The sequence below is a fragment of the Scyliorhinus torazame genome, chromosome 3, assembly GCF_047496885.1.
Source record: "Scyliorhinus torazame isolate Kashiwa2021f chromosome 3, sScyTor2.1, whole genome shotgun sequence".
NCBI lineage: Eukaryota > Metazoa > Chordata > Chondrichthyes > Carcharhiniformes > Scyliorhinidae > Scyliorhinus > Scyliorhinus torazame.
In genome coordinates, this window is record NC_092709.1 from 291,254,585 (window position 1) to 291,279,797 (window position 25,213).

The window sequence follows — 25,213 nt, forward strand, 5'->3', positions numbered from 1 at the left end:
GGTTAGGAGGAAAAGGAAAGATTCTTCCTCCCCCTCTCTTTACTGGGAGAAACCAGGACACCTGGAGTGGGCAATCGAATGATTGCCACAAACCCATCATCTTCACACAGAGCAAAAACAGAGTCTGCCTGGAAAGGTAGATAACCCCTCACCCGCCCTTCTCCTGCACGGAGATAAAAATAAGGCCTGGAAGAACCGAACCAAAAACGTTCAGGTTGGGAATGCCGACAGAACACTTCACTGATAACCTCCCACTCCACAGAGATGCAACTGTAAACACCAATTCCCCCCACCCCCCACTCATTTATCTTCTCTGCCTTTGCCCCCTTTTACCCCTTTGTGGTATTATCAGGTATTGCAGTACCCGAGAGGCTGTAGACCATTGGGTAAACCTAGGAGTTTACCATTGGCTGTTTGGTATGTAGCTCCGCCCTGACAGGCGGGGTATAAGAATCGGTGCCGTCCCAGCAGCCCTCATTCTGTACCAAAGCTGCTGGGGAACAGATCGGGGGCGTGATTCTCCACCCCCACGCCGAAGTGGCCGTGCCGTCGTGAACGCCAGCGAGGTTCACGACGGCGCGGAGCGGCCCCGGTCCCGACCGATTCAGGCCCTGACAATGGGCCAGTATCGGGGCCACGTCATCTACCCGCGCCAGGCCTTGTCGCCCGCGTAAAAGCGGCGCCGAATAGATGCCGCGGCCGGCGCCGCATAACGGACGTAACCCGCGCATGCGTGGTTGCCGTCCTGTCCAAATATGCCCCGCAAGAAGAAGGGGGACGGATCTTGCGGGGTCGCGGAAGGAAGGAGATCCTCCTTCAGAGAGGACGGCCCGACGATCGGTGGGCACCGATCGCGGGCCACCCCACATTCCAGGTGAAGCCCGGTGCAGGATCCCCCCTCGCCCCCCCACAGGCTGCCCCCCCAGCGTTCACGCACCGCCCACGACTGTAGCGACCAGGTGTGGATGGCGCCGAGGGAACCCGCCGTTTTGGCCTGGCCGCTCGGCCCATCCGGGCCTCAGAATCGCAGGGGTGCCGGAGAATCGCCATTTTGGGTGTCTCCGGCGATTCTCCGGCCTGCGGCCCGCGAAACTCGACCGGCCTGTTCCCGCCGCTTGGGAGAATCGCGGGAGGACGTCGGACCGCGTCCCCGGAAATTTCGGCGGCCCAGGCAATTCTCCAAACCGGCGTGGGAGTGGAGAATCGTGCCCCTCGTCTATTAAAGCCTTCAGTTATGTTACAACCTCGTCTTTGAGTTTAATTGATCGTGCATCAATTTAATAGGCTACTCTTAAGCTGAAAGAATGGATCTCTGAATCAAGCTGGAGTGTCTACAACTCAGCCCCCACGCGGAGAACTCGGCGGCGATATTTAAGCACTGGCTGGGGTGTTTTAAAGGCTACCTCGAGACGGCCGGAGGCACCCCCTCAGGAGAACAGAAACTGCATCTCCTGCACTCGAGAGTAAGCCCTGGAATCTTCACCCTCATCGAGGAGGCGGAGGACTACGATGCTGCGATCGAACTGTTAAAGGACATTATATACGCCCTGTAAACCAGGTCTACGCACGTCACCTGCTCGCAACTAGACGGCAAAGCCCCGGGGAATCGCTGGAGGACTTCTACCGTGCGTTACTGGTGCTGGGCAGAAACTGTGGCTGCCTGCAAGTTTTGGGCAGCGAGCACACGGAACTTCTAATCTGGGATGCCTTCGTAGCAGGTATGAGCTCCTCAGAGATCCGCCAAAGACTCTTAGAAAAGGACACCCTGGGACTGAGAGAGGCACGGGCCCTGGCAGGGTCCATGGATGTTGCCTCCAGAAACGCGCCGTCCTATGCGCGCCGGCCCCCTGGGCTGCGTGGCATCCCGCAGCGGCAGCCCCACTGACCTTCCCCGTGTCCCCTCAGGCCTGCACTGTAAGACGGCCCGCTAACTCCAACGGGCCCCGCTGTTTCTTCTGCAGGCAGGCGAAGCATCCCCGCACGCGCTGCCCGGCCCGCACCTGTACCTGCAAAGGGTGCGGCAAGAAGGGCCATTTTTTGGGGGTCTGCCAAGCACGAGCCGTGGCCGCGGTCTCCAGGGACTCCGGACCGCCACGGCAATCTTCCCCTCGGGCCCCAGGTGGCCAGCACTCACCACCACCCCCCTATCCTAGGGCCACGCCGACCCACGGGCGTGGCCATCTTGCCCCTCGGACACCACGCTGGACGGATGGGCGCCGCCATTTTGTCCATCCCCAACCACCATGTGCGATCCATGGGAGACGCCATCTTGGATGGGGTCCCAGGCCCCCAGCACGGCCGACTACACGCTGCCCGATCACAACCCGCAACTGCTCCATCTGGCCTCGGTGACGCTGGACCAAAATCGACCTCGGACACTCGCAACTGCAACGACGACGGTGTTCATCAATGGCCATGAGACGTTTTGCCTGATCGACTCTGGGAGCACGGAGAGCTTTATACACCCCAACACGGTAAGGCGCTGTTCACTTGTTACCCACCGTGTAAACCAAAGAATCTCCCTGGCCTCCGGGTCACACTCGGTGGAGATAAAGGGGTTCTGCCTAGCAGACCTCACTGTCCAAGGCAGGAGATTCAACAATTTCCGTCTTTATGTCCTGCCGCACCTCTGCGCGGCTACACTCCTGGGGTTAAACTTCCAATGTAACTTGCAAAGCCTGACCTTTAAATTCGGTGGCCCTACACCTCCCCTTACTGTCTGCGGCCTCGCGACCCATAAGGTCGACCCGCCTTCCCTGTTTGCGAACCTCACCCCGGATTGCAAACCTGTCGCCACCAGGAGCAGACGGTACAGTGCCCAGGACCGGACCTTCATCAGGTCAGAGGTCCAAAGGCTACTGAGGGAAGGGGTCATTGAAGCCAGTAACAGTCCCTGGAGAGCTCAAGTAGTGGTGGTGAAGTCCGGGGAGAAACATAGGATGGTCATTGACGACAGTCTGACCATCAACAGGTTTACGCAGCTGGATGCGTACCCTCTCCCCCGCATATCCGACCAAGTGAACAGGATCGCGCAATACAAGGTCTTCTCCACGGTGGATCTCAAGTCCGCTTACCATCAGCTACCCCTCCGCACTAGTGACCCCAAGTACACTGCATTCGAAGCAGATGAGCGGCTCTACCAATTTTTAAGGGTTCCCTTAGGTGTCACTAATGGGATCTCGGTCTTCCAACGCGAGATGGACCGAATGGTTGACCGATACGGCTTACGCACAACATTCTCGTATCTGGATAATGTCACCATCTGCGGCCATGACCAGCAGGACCACGACACCAACCTGCGGAAATTTCTCCAGACCGCAAAAATCCTTAACTGAACGTATAATAAGGACAAATGCGTATTTAGCACCGACCGCCTAGCCATCCTCGGCTACGTCGTGCGAAATGGAGTTATAGGCCCCGACCCTGAACGCATGCGCTCCCTTATGGAATTCCCCCTCCTTCACTGCCCCAAGGCCCTGAAGCGCTGCCTCGGTTTTTTCAGCTATTACGCGCAGTGGGTCCCCAACTACGCAGACAAAGCCCGACCCCTAATCCAGTCCACAACCTTCCCCCTGTCGACAGAGGCCCGCTAGGCCTTCTGCCGCATCAAAGCAGACATTGCAAAGGCCACGATGCGCGCCATCGACGAGTCCCTCCCTTTCCAGGTTGAGAGCGATGTGTCCGACGTAGCTCTGGCCGCTACCCTCAACCAAGCGGGCAGACCTGTGGCCTTCTTCTCCTGTACCCTCCATGCTTCAGAAATACGCCATTCCTCGGTCGAAAAAGAGTCGCAAGCCATAGTAGAAGTTGTGCGACACTGGAGGCATTACCTGGCCGGCAGGAGATTCACTGTCCTCACTGACCAACGGTCGGTGGCGTTCATGTTTGATAATGCACAGCGGGGCAAGATAAAGAATGACAAGATCTTATGGTGGGGGATAGAACTCTCCACCTACAACCACGAGATCTTGTACCGTCCTGGGAAGCTAAGCGAGCCTCCCGATGCCCTGTCCCGCAGCACGTGTGCCACCGCACAAGTGGACCGCCTCCGAGCCCTCCACAAGGACCTCTGCCACCCGGGGGTCACTCGTTTTTTTCACTTCATTAAGACCCGCAACCTGCCCTACTCCATCAAGGAGGTCAGGACAGTCACCAGGGACTGCCAAATCTGCGCAGAGTGCAAACCGCACTTCTACCGGCCAGAGAGGGCACACCTGATAAAGGCTTCCCGTCCCTTTGAACGCCTTAGCATGGACTTCAAAGGCCCCCTCCCCTCCACTGACCGCAACACGTATTTCCGGAACGTGATTGATGAGTACTCCCGGTTCCCATTCGCCATCCCCTGCCCCGACATGACCGCAAATACCGTCATCAAGGTCGTCCAGGGTATCTTTAAACTGTTCGATTTTCCCGCGTACATACACAGTGATAGGGGGTCCTCCTTTATGAGCGACGAACTGCGTCGATTCCTGCTCAGCAAGGGCATCGCCTCAAGCAGGACGACCAGTTACAACCGCCGGGGAAACAGGCAGGTAGAGAGGGAGAATGGAACGGTCTGGAAGACTGTTCTACTGGCCCTACGGTCCAGGAATCACCCAGTCTCCCGCTGGCAAGAAGTCCTCCCGGAGGCCCTCCACGCCATCCGGTCGCTGCTCTGTACAACTACCAATCAGACACCTCATGAACGTCTCCTCGTTTTCCCCAGGAAGTCCTCCTCCGGGACCTCTGTCCCAACCTGGCTAGCGACACCCGGACCCATCCTGCTTCGGAAGCACGTGCAGGCGCACAAGTCGGACCAGTTGGTCGAGAGGGTCCACCTGCTGCACGCTAACCCCCAGTACGCCTACGTGGCATTCCCTGACGGCCGGCAAGATACAGTCTCACTCCGGGACCTGGCGCCCGCTGGAACCCCACGCGCACCTGAACCATTATATGGTTATGGTGAAGATATGGTACCTCCATATCTGATCATACCATGTTGAATGCAATTGTAAGCACTTGCCACCACCCCCGCCGGACTCTTTTTTAACAGGGGGTGAATGTGGTATTTTCAGGTATTGCAGTACCCGAGAGGCTGTAGACCATTGGGTAAACCTAGGAGTTTACCATTTGGTATGTAGCTCCGCCCTGACAGGCGGGTATAAGAACCTGTGCCATCCCAGCAGCCCTCATTCTGTACCGAAGCTGCTGGGGAACAGATCTAGTCTATTAAAGCCTTCAGTTATGTTACAACCTCGGCTTTGAGTTTAATTGATCGTGCATCACCCTTCACTTGATATTCTCCCTGTCTCTCCTTCTCCCTTCTCTCCTTCCTTATCACCCCACCCACCCGTTCCCCCTACTGCCTAGGTCTAGTTATACCTCCATCCTGCTTGTCCAGAATACTGCATTCTGTTCCCTCTGTACTAGATCAGCCAGTAATACAATAAATTGCCATGTACGACATGCGGTTCCCATTTGGCCATTTCCCTTATTGACACACAATCAGGCCTGCAGCTCCACATTTTTACCACGTGATGGTGCTCTTTCTCCACAGAAGCTGGATACCTACATAACCACAACAGTGATGCATGCCAAAATAATTTCACATTTTCTGACCTTCCCTGGGAAAAGCAACAGGAAATCTACTACTTTGGGGATAAGTTCTTTACTCAAAGGGTGAAAAACCGCACTGGTGAAGGACATCAGGGACATCCATAGTAATTGAATACGGTTGGGGAAATGAATTATGAACCAGTGCGTAGATTGTTGGTGGGGTCAGCGACACATCTTTCACTGTCTGGGTTTAATTTAAGAGCAATATGAGTGAAAGCGTCCTTTGCCCTTGAGGTAAATATGAGTACACTGTAAGATTCCCAATGCTTTAGGAGGTAAATATCAGAATGCTGTGACTATTTTCAATATTTAAAATCACATGAATTGTATTAAAGGATTTAATGACATGAGCATCACCTGTATTAAGTTTCTGCATTAGTTGATTTGGAACAGGACATTGCCGACTCTCCCGGTTGAACCACTTGTTGGAAGCTGAAGATCGCCTAACTGTTAATCGTATGGTCCGTGGTACACGTCCATCTTTCTGCAACCTACAACAACATCTGCAATGTCCCCGAGGCAAATATACTTTGTTCACTGAAGCACAGAACTGCACAGTTTTATAAAATATTGAAGGTCACATCATTGTACTTAAGAGGCCTCCCGTTTGCTCAGTTGCTATAAAACAACTTGGAGGAGCTTTGCAAAGTCTACGCTGCACAGCCACCGGAATAGACAGCGCGTAACGTTTTCATTTTACAAACACTTTTTGAATTGTTTTGTAAAATTTTATATCCCATATGGTGAGGGATGTTAATGATGGGAAATGCCACACGTAGCATTTTAAGCAGCCAGTGTCAGGGTCAGTCTTAGCCCAGGATAGAACTCAATTCAAGAGACAGATATCTTCGACAGAATATATCTGCACTTGGATAGACACACATTAATCAAGGATAGTCAGCATGGATCTGTTGAGGGAAGGTCGCGTTTGACAAGCTTAAATCAACTGTTTTGAGGACGTAACCATAGATATTGATAAGGATAACTCATTTGATGTGGTCTATCTGGTCTTTAGCAAGGCTTTTGGTCAGGCCCCTCATGGCAGACTGGTCAAGAAAGTAAGGGCCCATGCAACAAGCTGGATCCAAAATTGGCTTTGAGGCAGGAAGCAGAGGGTGATGGCCGAGGGATATTTCTGTGACTGGAAGTCTGTTTCCAGTGGGGTCCCGTAGAGCTCGGTGCTGGAGCCCTTGCTACAGCAAGTGTAACCAAGAAGTTTGCAGATGACACAAAAATTGGCAGGGTAGTAAATATTGAGGAGGATAGCCATTGTCATGCAAGAGGATGTCAATTCAATGCTTTGACAAACGGTCATCTGGACTCGAAACATTAGCTCTTTTCTCTGTCTGCCAGATCCGAGATTTTCCAGCATTTTCTCTTTGGTTTCAGATTCCAGCATCCGCAGTAATTTGCTTTTATCAAGAGGAAGTCAATGGACTGGTCAGGTGGGCAGAGCAGTGGCAAATGAGGTAATGCACTTGGGGAGAGCTAACAAGGCAAAGGATTATACTATGAATGGTAGAATCCTGGAAAGTACTGACGATCAGAGGGATCTTGGAGAGCATATCCACAGATCCCAGGTGACAGAGCAGGTGGTTAAAGGTGGCATATGGGACATTTGTCTTCATTAGTCGAAATACAAAAGCAGGGAGGTTGTGCTGGAACTGTATAAAATGCTGGTTAGGTCACAACTGAAGAACTACATGCAGTTCTGGTCGCCACATTATAGGAAGGATGTGCTTGAACTGGGGAGGATGCAGAGGAGATTTACCAGGATGCTGCCAGGATTGGAGGTCTGAGCTATGAGGAAAGATTGGTTAGGCTGGGGCTGTTTTCCTTGGAGCAGCAACGGTTGAGAGGGGACCTGCTAGAGATGTATAAGATTATGAGGGGCATAGATAGAGTTGATAAGAAAGCACATTTTGCATTAGGGCGGCACGGTGGCACAGTGGTTAGCACTGCTGCCTCACAACGCCACGGACCCAGGTTCAATGCTGAACTTGGGCGACTGTGGATTTCTCTGGGTGCTCCGGTTTCCTTACACAGTCCAAAGATGTGCAGGTTAGGTGGATTGGCCATGATAAATTGCCCTTAGTGTTCAGAGATGTGCAGGTCAGGTTGGGTTACAGTGATAGGGCAGGAGAGTGGGCTTAGGTAGGGTGATCTTTCAGAGGGTCGGTGCAGACTCGATCCAATGGCCTCCTGGAGGGATTCTATAATAATAAAATATAATAATTAGTAGAGGGGTCAATAACCAGGGGGCTTAGATTTACGGTAAGAGGGAAGTGGAGAAGAAACTTTTTTACCCAGAAAGTGGTGGGAGTCTGGAACTCACTGCCTGAACTGGTGGTTGAGTCAGAAACTCTCATAACATTTGAGAGGTGTTTAGACATTCACTTGCGCTGCTGTAACCTCCAATGCCAAGCTCTGGAAAATGGCATTTGTGTAGTCAGATCTTTGTTGACCAGCATGCTCATGATGAGCTGAATGGCCTCCTTATGTGCTGTAAACCTCTATGAATCTATGTTAAGCTGCACTGTAAATTCTGTGTTCAGTGTTCTATATCAAAAGGCACTATAAAAAAAGCAAACTTTCCTGGGTGTGGTCGGTTTTCATGGACCGATAGTTTGGATAGTCCTTGTGAACTCGGATTTGCGTTCAGGTGCAGAGTCAAGACCATCGAGAAGAGGAAAGGCGAAGCTGGCAGAGCCAAATGCCGCCATTGCTGCAGCCTGGGCTATTTAAGAGATATCAGCGCACAATTATGATTTGACCTCCAGTTTAAAGTGAGTTGGCTGACTTCAGCTGGCCCATCAATGGTGGGCACACCGCTCCATGTCTCTGTGTGTAGCACTTACTGTGTGGTACCAGTATGTCTCAGTGCCCTGCGTCGCACAGTTGGCACTGGAATATCAAATGTCATCGTGGCCTGGATTCTGAAGATTACTTTATTTTTTATTAAATTTAGAGTACCCAATTCATTTTTTCCAATTAAGGGGCAATTTATTGTGGCCAATCCACCTACCCTGCACATCTTTGGGTTGTGGGGGTGAAACCCACACAAACACGGGGAGAATGTGCAAACTCCACACGGACAGTGACCCAGAGCCGGGATTGAACCTGGGACCTCGGCGCCGTGAGGCAGTAGCACTAACCACTGTGCCACCGTACTGCCAAGATTATTTTATTTTAATGCAAACTGATATACAGGCAGCCACTTTTGTAAAAAAAAATGTCCTCTTTCTATAAACATGGTATAATGTCATGATACAAATGTCAACATCTGAAAACACTTTTTAGGTCACCTGGAAATGGTTCACCGACCTGATTAGAAGACTGATCAACAGATCTTCAATTTTCATTCTAATTTCAGCCAACGAGGAGCACCTCCTGAAGGAGTCTTCATCACTGAGGGACTGAGGAAAAAGTATAGGCAGATAGCAAAATGTTTTAAATCTGTGCAAGCAACTAATGCTGGACTTCAGGAAAAAAAGTTAGCATGAAATCCCCCGATACCTCAGTATGTAAATGTAATGTATCACACAGGGCCACGCAGATCAGGAATGTAGTTTTAATTTTCTTAATTCGTTTACGGGATGTGGGCATCGTTGGTTAGGCCAGCATTTATTCTCCGTCCCTAGTGACCCTTCAGAAGGTGGTAATGAGTTGATTTCTTGAATCGCTGCAGACTTTGATGTGTAAGTACACCCACAGTGCTATTAGGGAGGGAGTTCCAGGATGTTGCCCCAGCGACAGTGAAGGAACGGTGATATATTTCCAAGCTGGGGTAGTGAGTAACTTGGAGGAGAACCTCCAGGTGGTGGGGTCCCCAGGTATCTGCTGCTCTTGTCCTTCTAGATGGTAGCGGTCATGGGTTTGGAAGGTGCTGCCTAAGGAACTTTGGTGAGTTACTGCAGTTCATCTTGTAGATGGTACACATGGCTGCCACTGTTCATCGGTGGTGGAGGGTTTGAATGTTTGTGGAAGCAATCTAGCGGGCTGCTTTGTCCTGGATGGTGTTGAGCTTCTTGAGTGTTGTTGGAGCTACGCTCATCCAGGCAAGTGGAAAGTAATCTATTGCACTCCTGACTTGTCCTTGTAGATGGTGGACAGGGGCTGGGATTCTATAAAATCGTGAGTGTTTCACTCCGGCGTCAACAGGCCTCTTGGCCCAGTGATTCTGCAACCCACAGGGGGCCAGCACGGCGCTGCAGTTCTTCATGCAGCTCCGGTTGCTGATACAGGCCCCAGTACTTCCGGCCATGGGTCCGCGCATGCGCGCGGTGGCTGTTTTCGGGCCGGCCCCCGCGCAACATGGCAGAGCCCTACAGTGGCCTGGCACGGAAGAAGATAGGCCCCCCCCCGGAATGCACGCGCATGCCGATCGGTTGCTCCCAATCGCGGGCCTGGCCATCGTGGAGGCCCCCCCCCCTGGAGTCTGATCCCCCCGCCACCCACCAGGACGGCCCCCGCAGCCGCGATGTCGAGCTCTCCCGCTGGGTGGAACCAGACGGGAAACACGCCGGCGGGACTCGGCAGAACTTGCTGGGAACTCGGCTGTTCACAAATGAACTATGACCTTTTGGGCAAGGCCACTGAAGGGTTGCCAACCTCCGTGAGACTTGACCCACCGGGACACACCTGGTGACAAATGATTGGCAAACAAAAAGACTGATTGACAGACTGAACTTCAGCATGGCAGAGGGTGGGAGCAAGTGGTGGGGTGGTGTTGGTAATAGGAGATGAGTGGATGAGTGGACCTCACTGGTCAGGCTGAGAATGAAATGCAGGAACATTTTTTGATGACTTCAAGCATACAATCAAAACCTCTGAAACCCTAAGTTCAGATCTAATCTGCACTAATTGAGCGATTTCTCTGTGTGTTCTGTTCAAGTCTTCAAGCAACAGTACGTGCAAAAAATAATGATCATTCATTGTGTTCCTTTTGGTGGGACATTACTGCTGTAGAACAGTTGTAGAACAGCAGTGACCATTGTATATACAATGGTCACTGCATTCCATAAAGAGTAATTAATATTAGCAAACTACATTCAAATTTATATATATGATATAATTTTGTTATATAGATATACATATATATATCATTTTGTTATAAACCTGCACAAAGTGGGGCTCCTTAACATTCCACTCAAGGCTTTGGAGGGTAGAAATTGGATTAGGCCATTTGTCAGGTACTAAGTGCATGCAGGAAAAGATCTTTGCACGAGAAGATGGAGATCTCAAAGTAGCTTGACCCACTCTACTGGTTCAGATACTAAACTCGCCCGCAGTTAAATCCAGAAAGGAGGGAAGGAGATAATTAAATGGGTGGACAGGGACACACAGTTTTGTTGCAGAGCATTCTTATTCTTCCGGTCTACACATCAATCGGGTATGAATTAAACAAAAAAAAACTAACATTTGTTGCCGTGGCCTCGAGCCATCCATCTAAGGATGCTGGTTACACTTTGGCAGAACTGGAAGAAACCAGCTGAGGATAAACTGCACACGTCCCAGCTAATCTTTCACAAGTATCATAGGGGGTTCCTTGAAAAAGCGCAGTATCTTCTTTGCATCTAAAAACAGTGAGGACCAATATGTCTCCCTCCGTGCATTTGGTGCAGATTAAACACAGAGAAATTGGCTAATGCAATGCTTGATTTGTGCATGAAAATCTCCCGGTGAGTATTTTCATATGTTGTAATTTTATGTTACCTGAGGTGGTCCTCTGGGAATCACAGGGGAATCGTCCTCCCCAAAGCTAAGCCTGTGTATTCGTTGAGCTATACATACTCCTAGGTCCTTCTCCAGCAGATCCAAAGGGAATGTCTGCAGACCATGAATAGTACTGATTCCGAGAAACTCGAGACGCCTGGCAGTTTTAGGACCAATACCTGGAACACCATATTGAAATAAAACTGATGAAATTAAAAAGAAAGTTCAACTGCAGAAAGCATCAGAACCTATGCAACGTGTTCAGGTTAGGGGTTGCATGTGTGTTCATCTTGGTATGATTAAAGGTAAGCCTATGCTGCTCTGCATGCAATTGCATGTCAACTAATTTATTAACGGTGCAGCACAGTGGCGCAGTGGGTTAGCACTGCGGCCTCATGTCGCCGAGGTCCCACGTTTGATCCCGGCTCTGGGTCACTGTCCGTGTGGAGTTTGCACATTCTCCCCGTGTTTGCGTGGGCTTCGCCCCCACAACCCAAAAGATGTGCAAGCTAGGTGGATTGGCCATGCTAAATTTCCCATTAATTGGGAAAAAATTAATTGGGTACTCTAAATGTATAAAATATAACTAATTAATTAACATGATTATTTTAGTCCGATGATTTCAGTTCTGGACTGGTCCTCACGTTGGTGATGCACTGCATGGGAAGATCAGTGGCGGGATTCCTCGTCCCGCCGCACCAGTTGCCAGGGCTCCTGTCGGCGGCGGGATTCTCCGTCGCGCCAGTCGGCCAATGGGGTTTCCCTTGTTTGCAGCCCCATGCCGTCGCAAAATCCCTGGCCGTGGGTGCGCTGCCGGTGCAATGGAGAATTCCAACAATGGAGAATCCAGCTCCAGATGTTTTCCCAAAGGGAGGGAAGGGGGGAAAACTCAGCAAGTCACGCAAAACCACTCTGTCTCACTTTCATGGAATCATACAATCCCCACAATGCAGAAGGAGGACATTCAGCCATTGAGTCTGCACTGACCCTCTGAAAGAGCCCCCCCTACCAAGGCCCACTTCCCCATTCTATCCCTGTGACCCCGTATCCCTACCTAACCTGCGCATCTTTGGACACTAAGGTGCAATTTTATCATGGCCAATCCATCTAGCCTGCACATGGTTGGACTGTGGGAAGAAATCGGAGCACCCGGAGGAAACCCATGCAGACACGAGGAGAAAGTGCAAACTCCATACAGACAGTGACCCAAGGTCGGAATTGAACCCGGGACCCTGGAGCTGTGAAGCAACTGTGCTAACCACTGTGCCACCATGCCGCCCATATTTCTACCCACATTTTACAGAAAAAAATGTTGATGGAAGTCTGGAGTGAGTGACGCTCTTGTTCCTCCAAAATGAGCTACCATCATTTTAAAAGAAAATAAATTTAGAGTGTCCAATTCATTTTTTCCAATTAAGGGGTAATTTAGCGTGGCAAATCCACCTACCCGGTACCGGCCTCCCCGAACAGGCGCCGGAATGTGGCGACTAGGGGATTTTCACAGTAACTTCATTGAAGCCTACTTGTGACAATAAGCGATTATTATTATATCTTTGGGTTGCGGGGGCGAAACCCACGCAAACCCGGGAAAATGGTGCAAACTCCACACGGACAGTGACCCAGAGCCGGGATCGAACCTGGGAACTTGGCGCCGTGAGGCAGCAGTGCTAACCACTGTGCCACCGTGCTGCCCTGAGCTACCATCATTTAATGTACAGACACAACTTGGGTTCAGCTATTTAACAGGGAACGGTAGCATAGTGATTATCGCACTTAATAATAATAATAATAATAATCTTTATTGTCACAAGAAGGCTTACATTAACACTACAATGAAGGTACTGTGAAAAGCCCTTTGTCGCCACATTCCGGCGCCTGTTTGGGTGCACGGAGGGAGAATTCAGAATGTCCAAATTACCTAACAGCACGTCTTTTGGGACGTGTGGGAGGAAATCGGGGCACCCGGAGGAAACCCACGCAGACACGGGGAGAATGTGCAGACTCCACACAGACAGTGACCCAAGCCGGGAATCAAACCTGGGACTCTGGAGCTGTGAAGCAACAGTGCTATTCATTGTGCTACCGCGCCGCCCATTGACCAGTAATACAAGGGCATCGAGTTCACATTCCACAATGGCAACTGGGAAATTTAAATGTAATTAATAAACAAATCTGGAATTTAAAAAAGCCACCATCAGATATGGTGACTGTAAAACTATTGGATTTCCATAAAAAACAGGTTCTTTGGAACCTGACCTTTTCGGTCACTAATCTCCTTAGGGAAGGAAATCTGCTCCAGTGGTATAGCTTATATGTGACTCCAAGCAATGTGATCAGAGATCACTCCACCCAGGTCCACCCCCATTAACCCTGCCCTATCCCTGTAACCCCATAACCTAACCTGCACATCCCTGGACACTAAGGGGCAATTTAGCATGGCCAATCCACCTAACCTGCACATCTTTGGGCTGTGGGAGGAAACCGGAGCACCCGGAGGAAACCCACGCACACGCGGGGAGAACGTGCAGACTCCGTACAGACAGTCACCCAAGGTTGGAATTGAACCAGATCCCTGGTGCTGTGAGGCAGAAGTGCTAACCACTGCACCACCGTGCCGCCTCTTAACTTCCCTCTGATGCCCCTCAGTGATGGGCATTAAATGCTGACCTTGCCGGTGGTGCCCACATCCTGCGAGTGAATAAAAAAATTAAATTCAATATTTATCCTCCCGAGCACAGACACTGGAAACTGTAGTACCCTGAGCACTACTGTGTGTTCATCCAAGTCAGCACACTGGTGGGAATCAAACGTGGTCTTTTTGTGACATGTTAGATATGGAGATCCCCTTAAAGATAAACCAGGACGAGCTCCAGAGTGAATTGAGAACAGATGATACTCAATGAAGCTTGTACTGAGGAGCTGGGTTGTCCCCCAATAGGGGAGTTGCTTTTGGACAGGGAGAGGATTCAAAAGAGTAGAGTGAAAACCAGTCTTTCTGCTAAACCATCACATTGCAATGGAACGGTTGCGAACCATCAGAATGTATCCTGCTGCCTGATTTGGGAAATGGATGTCCACCTGTTCAACGTTCTGTTCTGTATACATAAGAATATAAGAACTAGGAGTAGGGGTCGGCCACCTGGCCCTTCGAGCATGCTCCGCCATTTAATGGAGATCCTGGCTGATCTTTTGTGGACTCAGCTCCACTTTCCCGCCCGAACACCAGAACCCTTTATTCCTTTATTCTTCAAAAAACTATCTATCTTTATCTTGATTCACCAGGCTTTTATTTTCAGTTCCTTTTCAAAGGCCATTCTTACTAGTGTATGCCAATTAGCAGGAATATCAAAAGGTGCTGATGTAAGATAGAAAGAGTTGACAGTCACAGTCTACATTATGAAGCACCTTCAGGGTAACAATTTGAAATAAAATTAAAACAAGTGAATTTGTTAAAAGGTTCCCTGTAGATGTGAGGCATGCGGAGAGAATAAGTAAACAGTACAATCAGGAACTCTTACCAGGCACTTGTACAGGATGCACGAGGCTCCCCATGCAGTCTTGAATGCTTTCTGGAAGCAATGTTGTTTGTTGGTTGGGTTTGAATGTTCCAGACACCAGCTTGGCCAGCAATTTATTGGTTGCAATTCCTGCACTGCCGGTGAGGCCTACCTTGTTGTATATTGCTGTTCGCATTTCTGCTGCGAATTGGGATCCAAGAGCCAACCAAACGTGTTTTGCATCGGAGATGTTTAATGCTGTACAAAAGTAACTTGATGAGCAGAGCACAAACGTCTTCTTTTCCTTACTTAGCTACGTAACACTGCAGATATTTGTATCATACACATTCCGTGTGACAGAACACACTGAAAGTTTGCGAAATATTTGTGAAGCTGCTCATTGCCTATAAAATGAAGATATTTATTGTATTCATTTTGTGATGGGGGCACCGCTGGCTCAGCCAACATTTACTGCCCTTGAGAATGCCCTTCCTGAACCTTGAGATGCCCTCTTGAACCACTGCAGTCCCTGTGGTGTGGGTACACCCACGGTGCTGTTAAGGAAGGGGTTTTGATTGCCACAGAAGCGAGGACTGGAACTTTCTGGCCGTTCACGCCGGCGGGATCTTTCGCTTCCGCTGACAGCGCACCTCCACTGCAAATTTCCCGGCGGCGATGGATGCATTTAACAGAAAACCCCGCTGACAATGGCGGGACCAGAAGATGCGTGGAAAATCCTACCCCATATGGGACATGATTTACATTGTCTGAGGTCACTTCAACCAACTTTCAGGTCACTGGAGTACCTTTACTTTGACTTGAAATTGCAACCCATCAATTTCAGGATGTCATTGGAGCTGGGACATACACAGGAAATGGAGCTTTGACTTTGGGAAAGTCGCCCATGGGATAATGGATGTTGACAGATCTATGAAGTTAATGACAAAAAAGTACAATCAACTGTTGGGAACAGCAAGAGAGAGAAGTTGACTCTCTGGGGAGAGTCTCAATAACGCATGGCTCTCTTTAATTCCTGTTTCTTTTACATTCTTTGGTAGCTCAAAAATAAATTTGGGAAGACAGCTCCAGCACTCAGGTTGTGACTATCTCCACAAGGACAACAAGAAAGCCATGGCCTGAAGCTGCTACATGAAATGGGCGGTTTAGCAAAAGGTAGCATTGGGACAGGACCCAGCTGGCTTGGGGTGGAGAGGTTGGGATCTGAATATAGGGGATGGGCAAGATAGGTCCCCAATCCTTTCATCTTTTAGAAAGTATGTATTTAAACTTTTTAGTTGAAAATAAAAATGTTGTAATTTGAGATTGGGGAGGGTGCCTAACTTTGTCATTTTATGCAGAATGTTGCAGAGAGGCAAAAGGAAATCTTCAGCATGTGGTACAGCACAACACCACCTTGACATCAGTGTTGGCCTGTACCGTTGAATATCTGGCTGCATCAACAGATTTCTTTCCCTGGCCTACCGACTTACTGGCTAAGGTTGTTGATGTGTTTGGAAAATAGTTAATTAAAGCATTTGTAATTTTCAGTTTAACATATTAACATTTCTTAAACAAGCCGTATTCTTTAATTACCCGTATACTAAATTCCCTGTCCTTATCTTGCATTGCTATGCCTCCTGTTTTCCTCCTCCCCCCCCCCCCTTTTCCCCTCCCTCCCCTTACTGCTGACGTTCAATTTTCCTTGAAGAAATCGATGAACGGTTGCCATCTCCGGGCGAACCCCTGAGTTGATCCTCTCAAGGCGAACTTAATTTTTTCCAGACTGAGAAACTCTGCCATGTCGCTGACCCACACTCCATCCCAGCAAAATCCGTCTCCAGGCCACCAGGGAGGGGAAGGCCAGGACATCGGCCTCCCTCCCCCCGTTGACCCCGGATCATCCGATATCCCAAATATTACCAGTTCTGGACGCGGGGTTACCCTCCCTTCCCAGGACTTCTGACATAACGTCCGCAAATCCCTGCCAGAATCCCCTCAACTTCGGGCAGGTTTTCTACATGGTTAGCCGGGCTACCCCCTCACCGCCCACATCTGTCCTCCAGCTCCTCAAAGAACCTGCTAATCCGGGTCGCCGTCATGTGGGCCCTGTGGACCACCTTGAACAGGATCAAGCGAAGTGTGGCACACGACGAGGATGAATTGACTCTCTTCAAGGCTTTTTCCCACAGTTTAATTTCCAGCTCTCCTCCCAGCTCCTCTTCACCTCTCTGATAGGGGCCCCTTCCCACTCCATCAACTCCTTGTATATCTCCAAAACCCTTCCCACTCCAACCCCTGTTTTTGACATCACCTGGTCCTGAAATCCCCTCAGGGGGAGGCGAGGAAAGCTTGGAACCTGCCTCCGTACAAAGTCCAGTACCTGTAGGTACTGAAACCCGTTCCCACCCGGCAACTCAAACTCCTCCTCCAATGCCTCCAGGCTCGGGAAACCCTCCTGAAAGAAGAGATCCCCAAATCTCTCAATCCCTGCCCGCTGCCATCTCTTAAAGCCCACATTGCTGATGGGTTTAAATGCAGTTTAATGTTCCTCACTTTAATAATATTTACCCCCCCCCCCCCCCCCCCATTATTTGACACAGTGCAGCAGGGGTTACACTGCCGAAACACCTCCTTGGCTGTGAAGCACTTTAGGACATCTTGAGGTTGCAAAAGGTGCTATATAAGAGCGGAAACCACTCCGGCGCAGGCCTAGCCCCTCAAGGTGAGAGCTTGGCCCCTAAAGGTGTGGAGACTTCGGGCCGCCCCAAAGGAGACTTCCGCACCTTTGGGGCGGCCCGACGCTGGAGTGGTTCCTGCCACTCCATTACGCCGGAACCCCCCGCCCCGCTGGGTAGGGGAGAATCCCGCCCCTGAAGGCAAAAACACGTATTTAATATACGAATATATTGGTCACACAAAGGCAGATAACATAAGTTTTACACAGAGAGGAGCATCATATGATCTAATACATATTTTATTCCTCAGCTAAAGTGTAGTGCCTTCCTGTTCAGGATACAAAGTCTAATTTAATATTAGGTAAACAGTGGGTACATTCATTCAAATGCAATGGAGATAAGAACCCTGCCTTTATTTGTTCGATTAAATGAGGCATTGCAAGCATTGTGACTCCAAAGTTCTTTGAGAGTCTTTTCTGTACTTTTGAAATAGCTGCCAAGAGATTTACCTGGACTAAGTTATATTTACTTACAATAATTTTGTGCCAAATATAACACAGTAACCACCATGTGGTACAGGATTGATAGGAAGTGCACACAGGAGGAGCCTTCTTAACTGATTGGCTAGATAAAAATAAGAATGACAGACATCCTGGGATTGACATTAAGCCCTTTTAATGTTGATGCATTTAGGATCTTGTCATAATATACACCAGTATATCATGGTGCAGACACACACACTGATGGACACACAGCAAGACCAATCAACACACACAACACTGCAGCCAATCTCCAGTTAGAGCACACTCACTATAAAGACAGAAGGCATCAGTTCTCCCGCTCATTCGGGATGCAGCCTCTTAGAAGGACAGAGCTTACAGCTTACAGCACAGATCTTCACCATGTGCTGAGTGCATAGACTGGTTTCGGATAGGCATAGGTCTTTAGTTTAATTTAACACCATGTTAACCCACAGTGAAAGTACGTTCAACAGTTTCTAGCTTAATAAAATAGTGTTGTTCTATTTTAAGTGTTGGTAGCTTGTATGTGTTCCACGGATCCAAAGCACCCAACACATCAAATCTGGTAAGTTCCCCAGGTTCTGTGATCTCCTGCAGTACTGAAGCCTTCAAATCGAGAAGATCTATTCTGTGCTGAGTCAGCTTAGTAACCAGCATGACAGAATGTGCTGCAATTGACCTCGGGTCTCTTGCATTAGCATAAGCTAAATATATGGGCCAAAACCGGCGTGGGTCAACTGGCCTCCAGGCCCAGTCATTCACCCCTTCCTCGGGGGGCTAGAATGGCGCTGGAGTGCTGTGCGCTGCTCTGGCACGAATCTGCGCATGTGCGCGCCACAGCCGGCGCGGGTCTGCACATGTGCACCGCGGCCGTCTCCGCGCCAGCCCCCGGGCAATATGGCGGAGCCTTACAGGGGAACATTGGCCCCCCCGGAATTAGCGCGGCTGCCAATCGGTTGCCCCGATCGTGGGCCTGGCCACCGTGTAGGCCCCCCACGGAGTCGGCCCCCCCCCCACAACCAGGACGGCCCCCGCAGCCAGAACGCTGAGGTCCCGCCGGGTAGGGCCATACACATACGACGCCGGCGGGATTCGCCGGAACTCAGCGGGCACTCGGCCCGTCGAGCACGCAGAATTGCAGTGGGGGCCGCTTTCAACGGCCCCCGACTGGCACCGCGGTGACCGTGCCGACGCGATTGCCGCCGATTCTCCAAATCGGCGGGCCGGCGTGGCGGGATTCGCGCGCCCTCCCGACGATTCTCCGATCCAGCACGGGCTTGGAGAATCCCCGCCATTGATTTTTAAAAACACAAAGGTCCTGTCTCTAATTACTGCTGAAAGGTACAGAACTGTGGTGCCATGTGAGGAGGAGATTATAATGTGGCAGTGATGCTCCCCACTGCACCCCCCCCCCCCAACGCATCTCTCCCAGCTCTGCACCCCAGCCACCCCTCCCCCACCTGCCCCATGTGGTACAATCTGCAAACACTCACATATGAAAAGTGGACCCTTGAACGACTTACCAGAGAGTGGCCAATATCTGCGAATTTGTAGCCCTGTCTGAGTCTGTGCCTTCAGGCACAAAGGTATAAAAAGGAATAATAAACTAAAAACAGTGCGGGATAAAGTGAGAGGCAGACACACACAAGCACTGTTAATGTGCTGTCTGGTTCACTTTTCCACAGTACTTCAGTGCGGCAGCTGTAGAAAATGGTGTGTAAAAAATGTTATTTGCATTTCACACAAACTAAAATGGCTAGTCCCTAGATTTTAAAGCCAAATGATTATGGTGCTGCAATGCCTGCAACAACAACTTATATTTATATAGCACATTTAACATACTAAAATGTCCCAGATTGCACCTCAAGAATGTTGCCAGACAAGTTACACAGGAGATATGAGCTCAGAGGTTAAAAAGGCTTGGTCAAAAGAGACAGATTTTAAGGAATATCTTAAAGAAGGAGAAAGAGAGATCTGGAAAGGCAGAGATCTACCGAGAGGAAATCTCAGTGCTCAGGCTGCAGGCAGTTAAAAACACAGCCAGCAATCGCCGAGGAACAGAATATGTGCCTACCTTGGTTACCATATACATGTCCAGATACAAAAAGGTTTGCTGGGACACCAACACTCCCTATCTGTTGCAGTCTCTTCTCCACCAGTTTAGTTACGTCGACAAAATTCTCATCAAGCCCAAGTCTTTGCACCAATGGACTGAACTCCTCCAGCAATTCTACAAACAAAGCCAGAACAGAACAGAGATAATTACTGCCTAATTATTATGAGATACCCAATGCACATAATGTATCATGATATTTATCTGCATTCACAGTGCCTTCCAGGCCTTGTGACATTAGCTATGAGCAAGCTGCAACATCCCTTAGCAGGCAGGTAGAAAGCCGGTGAGTTAGGGGGGTATTTGGGTTAACTCCTGGGTATGACCATCCAGAGATCGGAAGTTTTAATCTTTCTCTTATGTTCTCTTGAATGAATGTTGCAATTACGTCTGCATTCACAAAGTTGGGTAGCCATTATTAGTTTCCAACTCGTAACTGCACCTCTCCGCGTTACACATACCTCGAGATTTATTAACTTGTAATCCTTTACCATTACTTCTCCACTCGATTCATGACCATAAGCTTATTCATTTCTTCAATTTGATACCGACTCAAACATCTGGGATCTCAAAACAGTGAAATTCCTTAACTTCTTCAGTTTTTCCTTCCTCTTAACAATACAGTGCCAAACATGGTGCCATTAATCACAAATTCTTGATTTATCTAGTTTTCTGGTATTGATTTTCATCCTTGGTAGCATTCTGCACTTGACCTTTCACCTAGTTGTCTCCGTAATGAAAAGAATTACCCCATTAATTCCACTTACCAGAGCCTGGACTTAGATTCTTACAGATCCATTTACACACCTTAATGTTCCATTTGTATTAGCAATTGCCACTATACCTAGGGCAGGTGATTTGTTATGTCATTTCCAGCACTTACCTCATGCTGCACGACCTTCTGAAGAAACCACCCTGCAGCTGGAGAAAATGACAGTGTCGACTGTGGCCCCTCTCCTCATTGATCTCTGTGGCCTGACCAGCTGATGATTCATGCTATATGTGCACCATTTCTACCCACTCGGGTCACTCCTACGATCCCCAAGTCTAGCCACAGAATTGCAGGGACAATGGAATCTGGAGTCCGAACATATTGTAGGTCCCGGATCATCATTAGGTTGGCTTATACTTTTAACTCCAGGCATTCACCAGAAGAAAGCTGAATAAAATTAGCAATAAGCTTTATAGTAACGTTCCAGCCAGAGGCAGATTTACAATGAAACACCCCGTGCCTAGGCACAGGGCCTTAACCAATGGGGGGGCACATCAGCCGGTGTCTGTAGGCAGCAATCAGAACCTGATAACTCTATATTTGTGTGGTAGTATGCATTAGGGGTCATGTGGGACTGTGGAGCCGTGATGTCATTTGCTGACAGATCCCGGGTCCTGGTTGGCTGTTGACCTCTAGCTCCGCCCTGAAGGCGGAGTATAAGAACCTGGAGTTCTCCCCCGCAGGCCAGTCTGCTACTGAACTGCGGGGAACAAGTCACGCTTAATAAAGCCTCATCGACTTCATCTCTATTCGTCTCTCGTGAGTCTTTGTGCGCTACAATTTGCTGATAGACTTATTTGTATTTGTTGAGCCTCTCAGCAGGCAATGCAGAGTGGCATCAGATTCTGATTGGTCGAGTCTCCTCAGAGCGGGACAACAGACTGGTCCGAATGTTGAGGTGTGCGCGTGAGGAATGAGAGACGACTAGGCAATGAGAGATACAGGCAGAGTATCCTGTATTTTACTTTTGCAAAACATGTGCAGCCAGCAGGTTTCTCGGCCCAGGGCAGAGGGCAGTCCAGCCAGCAATGGTGAGGGAAGCACGAGGCACTGGGTGAAAGCCAGGAGCGAAGGTGAACCAGCCAGTCAGCAGCCATCGGAAAGCGAGGGGAAAAGGCGAGGGAAATTCGACACCCAGGCCAGCTGGAACCATAATGACAACACGCCGGGCAAATGCCATAAGCCAAGGTGAACCAGCTGGTCAGCAGCCGTCAAACACCGAGGGGAGCAGGCTAAGAGCGATTCAACCAGGGCTGAGCAGCGCAGGCCAACTAGATACAGTAAGGCGAGGAGTGAGGCAAAAGCCACGAGCCAAGGTGAACCAGCTGGGCAGCAGACATCGAGCAGCGAGGTCAGCATGCAAGGGGCTATTCAACCAGGGCTGAGGAGGGCACGCCAGCCAGCAACAGCGAGGAGCAAGGCGAAAGCCATGAGCCAAGGTGAGCCAGTCAGACAGCAGCCATCGAGCAGGGAGGGGAGCAAGCGAGGTGCAACTTGACCTTGCCAGGGCTGAGGAGGGCAGGTCAGCCAGCAACAGCGAGGCGAGGCGTAAGGCGCCGGGGCCGGGTGAAAGCCACGAGGTGATGAGCCAGCCGGTCGGGGCCAGCGGCCGGTGAGCAGCGAATGGAGAAGGTGTGGGACGAATTGACCCCCAGGGGTGAGAGCAGACCAGCCAAGAACAGCGTGGAAAGACACAAGGCATGAAGAGAGGAAAAGTGAGGCAGGAGGCTTCCTTGAAGACCCCAGGTGAGCAAGGTTAATGAGAATGTGAGATGTGTGAGGGGGGAGACTGTGAGGGGTTAGGGGCAAAAGAGTGTGAGTGTGTGGGGAGACTGGGGAGGAGAGTGTGTGAAGGGGGGTTAGCCAAGATTGCAGACTTGCAGGGAAGGAGAGTGTGTGAGGGCCGGATTGCACTTTGGAAGAAGGGAGAGTTTGTGAGGGGAAAATGGGTAGGAGAAGAGCAGAGTGAGTGTTTGAATTCAGAGCCACAGCTTCACAGTTAAAAGTTTCATCCAATTTTTGCAGTTTGATTTAACGTGGGATTGACTGTGCAAAAGCCTGCTCTTAAAATCTGGCAGTCAGAAATGCAGAAAATTGAAGGTGAGGCAAGAGGACGAAGCTGGGCAAGAAGACAGTTTGTCATCTTGCTTTTCTGAATGAAAGGCTGTGACTAGCGACATTCCACAGGGATCAGATCTGTAACCTTTGTTGTTCACAATGTATATAAATGATTTGTAAGAAAATGGAGGTGGTCTGATTAGTAAGTTTGCAGACGACACAAAAATTGGTGGAGTTGTGGATAGTGAAGAGGATTGTCAGAGTATACTGCAGGATATAAACTGGTTGGAGTCTTGGGCAGAGAAATGGCAGATGGCGTTTAATCCGGACAAGTGTGAGGTTATACACTTTGGAAGGTCCAATGCATGTAGGAATTACACAATAAATGGTAGAACTCTTGAGAGTACTGACAGGCAGAGAAATCTGGGTGTGCATGTCCACCGATCACTGAAAGTGGCAACGCATGTGGATAAGGTGGTCAAGAAGGAAGACGGCATGCTGGCCTTCACCGGTTGGGCATTGAATGTAAAAATTGGCAAGTCATGTTGCAGCGGTACAGGACCTTAGTTAGTCCTCATTTGGAATATTGTGAACAATTCTGGTCGCCACACTATCCGAAGGATGTGGATGCTTTGGAGAGAGTACAGAAGCAGTTTACTAGGATGTTGCCTGGTATGGAGGGCATTAGCTATGAGGAGAGGTTAGATAAACTCGGTCTGTTCTCACTGGAACAACGGAAGTTGAAAGGCGACCTGATAGAGGTCTACAAGATTATGAGTGGCATAGACAGAGTGGGTAGTCAGATGCTCTTTCCTGGGGTAGGAGAGTCAAGTACGAGGGGGACAAAGGTTTAAAGCGCGTGGGGAAAAGTTTAGAACAGATGTGCAAGGCTTTTTTCTTTACACAGAGGGTGGTAAATATCTGGAACGCGCTGCCTGGGGAGGTGGTGGGAGCAGGTACGATAGTGGCATTTAAGGGGCATCTAGACAAATATATGAATAGGGTGGGAATGGAAGGATACGGACTCTGTAAGTGCAAACGATTTTATTTAGGCAGGTACCATGGTCGGCGCAGGCATGGAGGGCCTGTTCCTGTGCTGTATTGTTTTTTAAAAGTTTCAAAGTATTGGGCAATGCACAAACTGCACATTCATTCTCATCCACCAAAGTATGGTTGAATTATCTGATGGCTCAGACTTGCCGATTTCCAGAGAAACCACATCGCCTGACAAAGTTGAACAAGAAGTGGAATCTGAAATGGCAATGGATCTACAAGATATTTCTGCTGTTGAAGTGAGGGAAGAAACCTACCCTGAAGACATTGCCTTATGGCCAAAATCTGTTCCCTGGGTATGATGGAATATTTTGTACTAAATAAACCAGAAACATAGGCAATATGGAAAATTTGAGATAAGACTTTGAGGTTGGACGATGAAGGACAGTTAAAAGTCTTCATAAGTTCCAATTTCTGAGGGTGAAGAGGGATGATGGAAATTAGAAATTAGTTGCTTTTTTGGAAACCTCTAAGGCAGTCTCCTGTTATGTTTGCAAATTCAGCAGTTTCCTTGGTGGTCTAGTGGCTAGGATTCGGCGCTCTCACAACGATGGCCCGAGTTCAATCCCCGGTCTAGGAATGATGATGTTTGCAAATTATTCCCTGACCCTAGTAAAGGGAAACAAGTATTCGTCAGCGGGTACTTCTAACTGGAGAAATGTTGAAAGAGATATTGCTGGGTGGCATGGTGCAGTGGTTAGCACTGCTGCCTCACATCGCCGAGGGCCCAGGTTCGATCCCGGCCTCGGGTCACTGTCCGTGCGCACATTCTCCCCGTGTCTGCGTGGGTCTCACCACCACAACCCAAAGATTGAGTGGATTGGCCACGCTAAATTGCCCCTTAATTGGAAAAAAAGAATTGGGTACTGTAATTTCATTTAAAAAAGAGAGATATTGCTGATCATGGAACATCCAAAGCCCGTATTAAAGCAGTGTGTGTGTTCACTCAAAAGATGTAAATTATCTGGAAGAATTGATTCTGCGTTATCAGCTCAGTTTGAAAAGGAGTGTTCTTATTGGAGGAAAGTGCCGAGACATTTTGTTGCCACAGTCAGACTGCTGCCTTCTATGGGACCACCTCTAAGTGGACATGATGAGTCATCATTGTCAAGTTGAAGAGGTATTTTTTAGCCTGCTTTGAATATCTCAGTGAATTTGATGAGCTTCTCAAAGAGTTTTTGAAAAGTTATCAATATTGTGGCTCAGGGACGACC

General features: G+C 49.3%; 1 protein-coding gene across 4 annotated transcripts in view; it reads right to left on the reverse strand.

Moving 5' to 3' along the window:
- Nucleotides 1–25,213, reverse strand: part of poli (polymerase (DNA directed) iota) — a 104,332-nt gene that overhangs the window by 4,100 nt on the left and 75,019 nt on the right. For 3 of the 4 annotated variants that reach the window (XM_072497408.1, XM_072497407.1, XM_072497405.1), the window contains 5 exons: nt 20,078–20,233; nt 14,829–15,065; nt 11,311–11,489; nt 8,920–9,011; nt 5,953–6,098 (listed from right to left, as the gene is read on the reverse strand). In XM_072497408.1, the coding sequence (XP_072353509.1) occupies nt 5,953–6,098; nt 8,920–9,011; nt 11,311–11,489; nt 14,829–15,065; nt 20,078–20,233 (810 nt within the window). The remainder of the gene's footprint in view (nt 1–5,952; nt 6,099–8,919; nt 9,012–11,310; nt 11,490–14,828; nt 15,066–20,077; nt 20,234–25,213) is intronic. The other variant, XM_072497406.1, reaches the window with a different exon arrangement.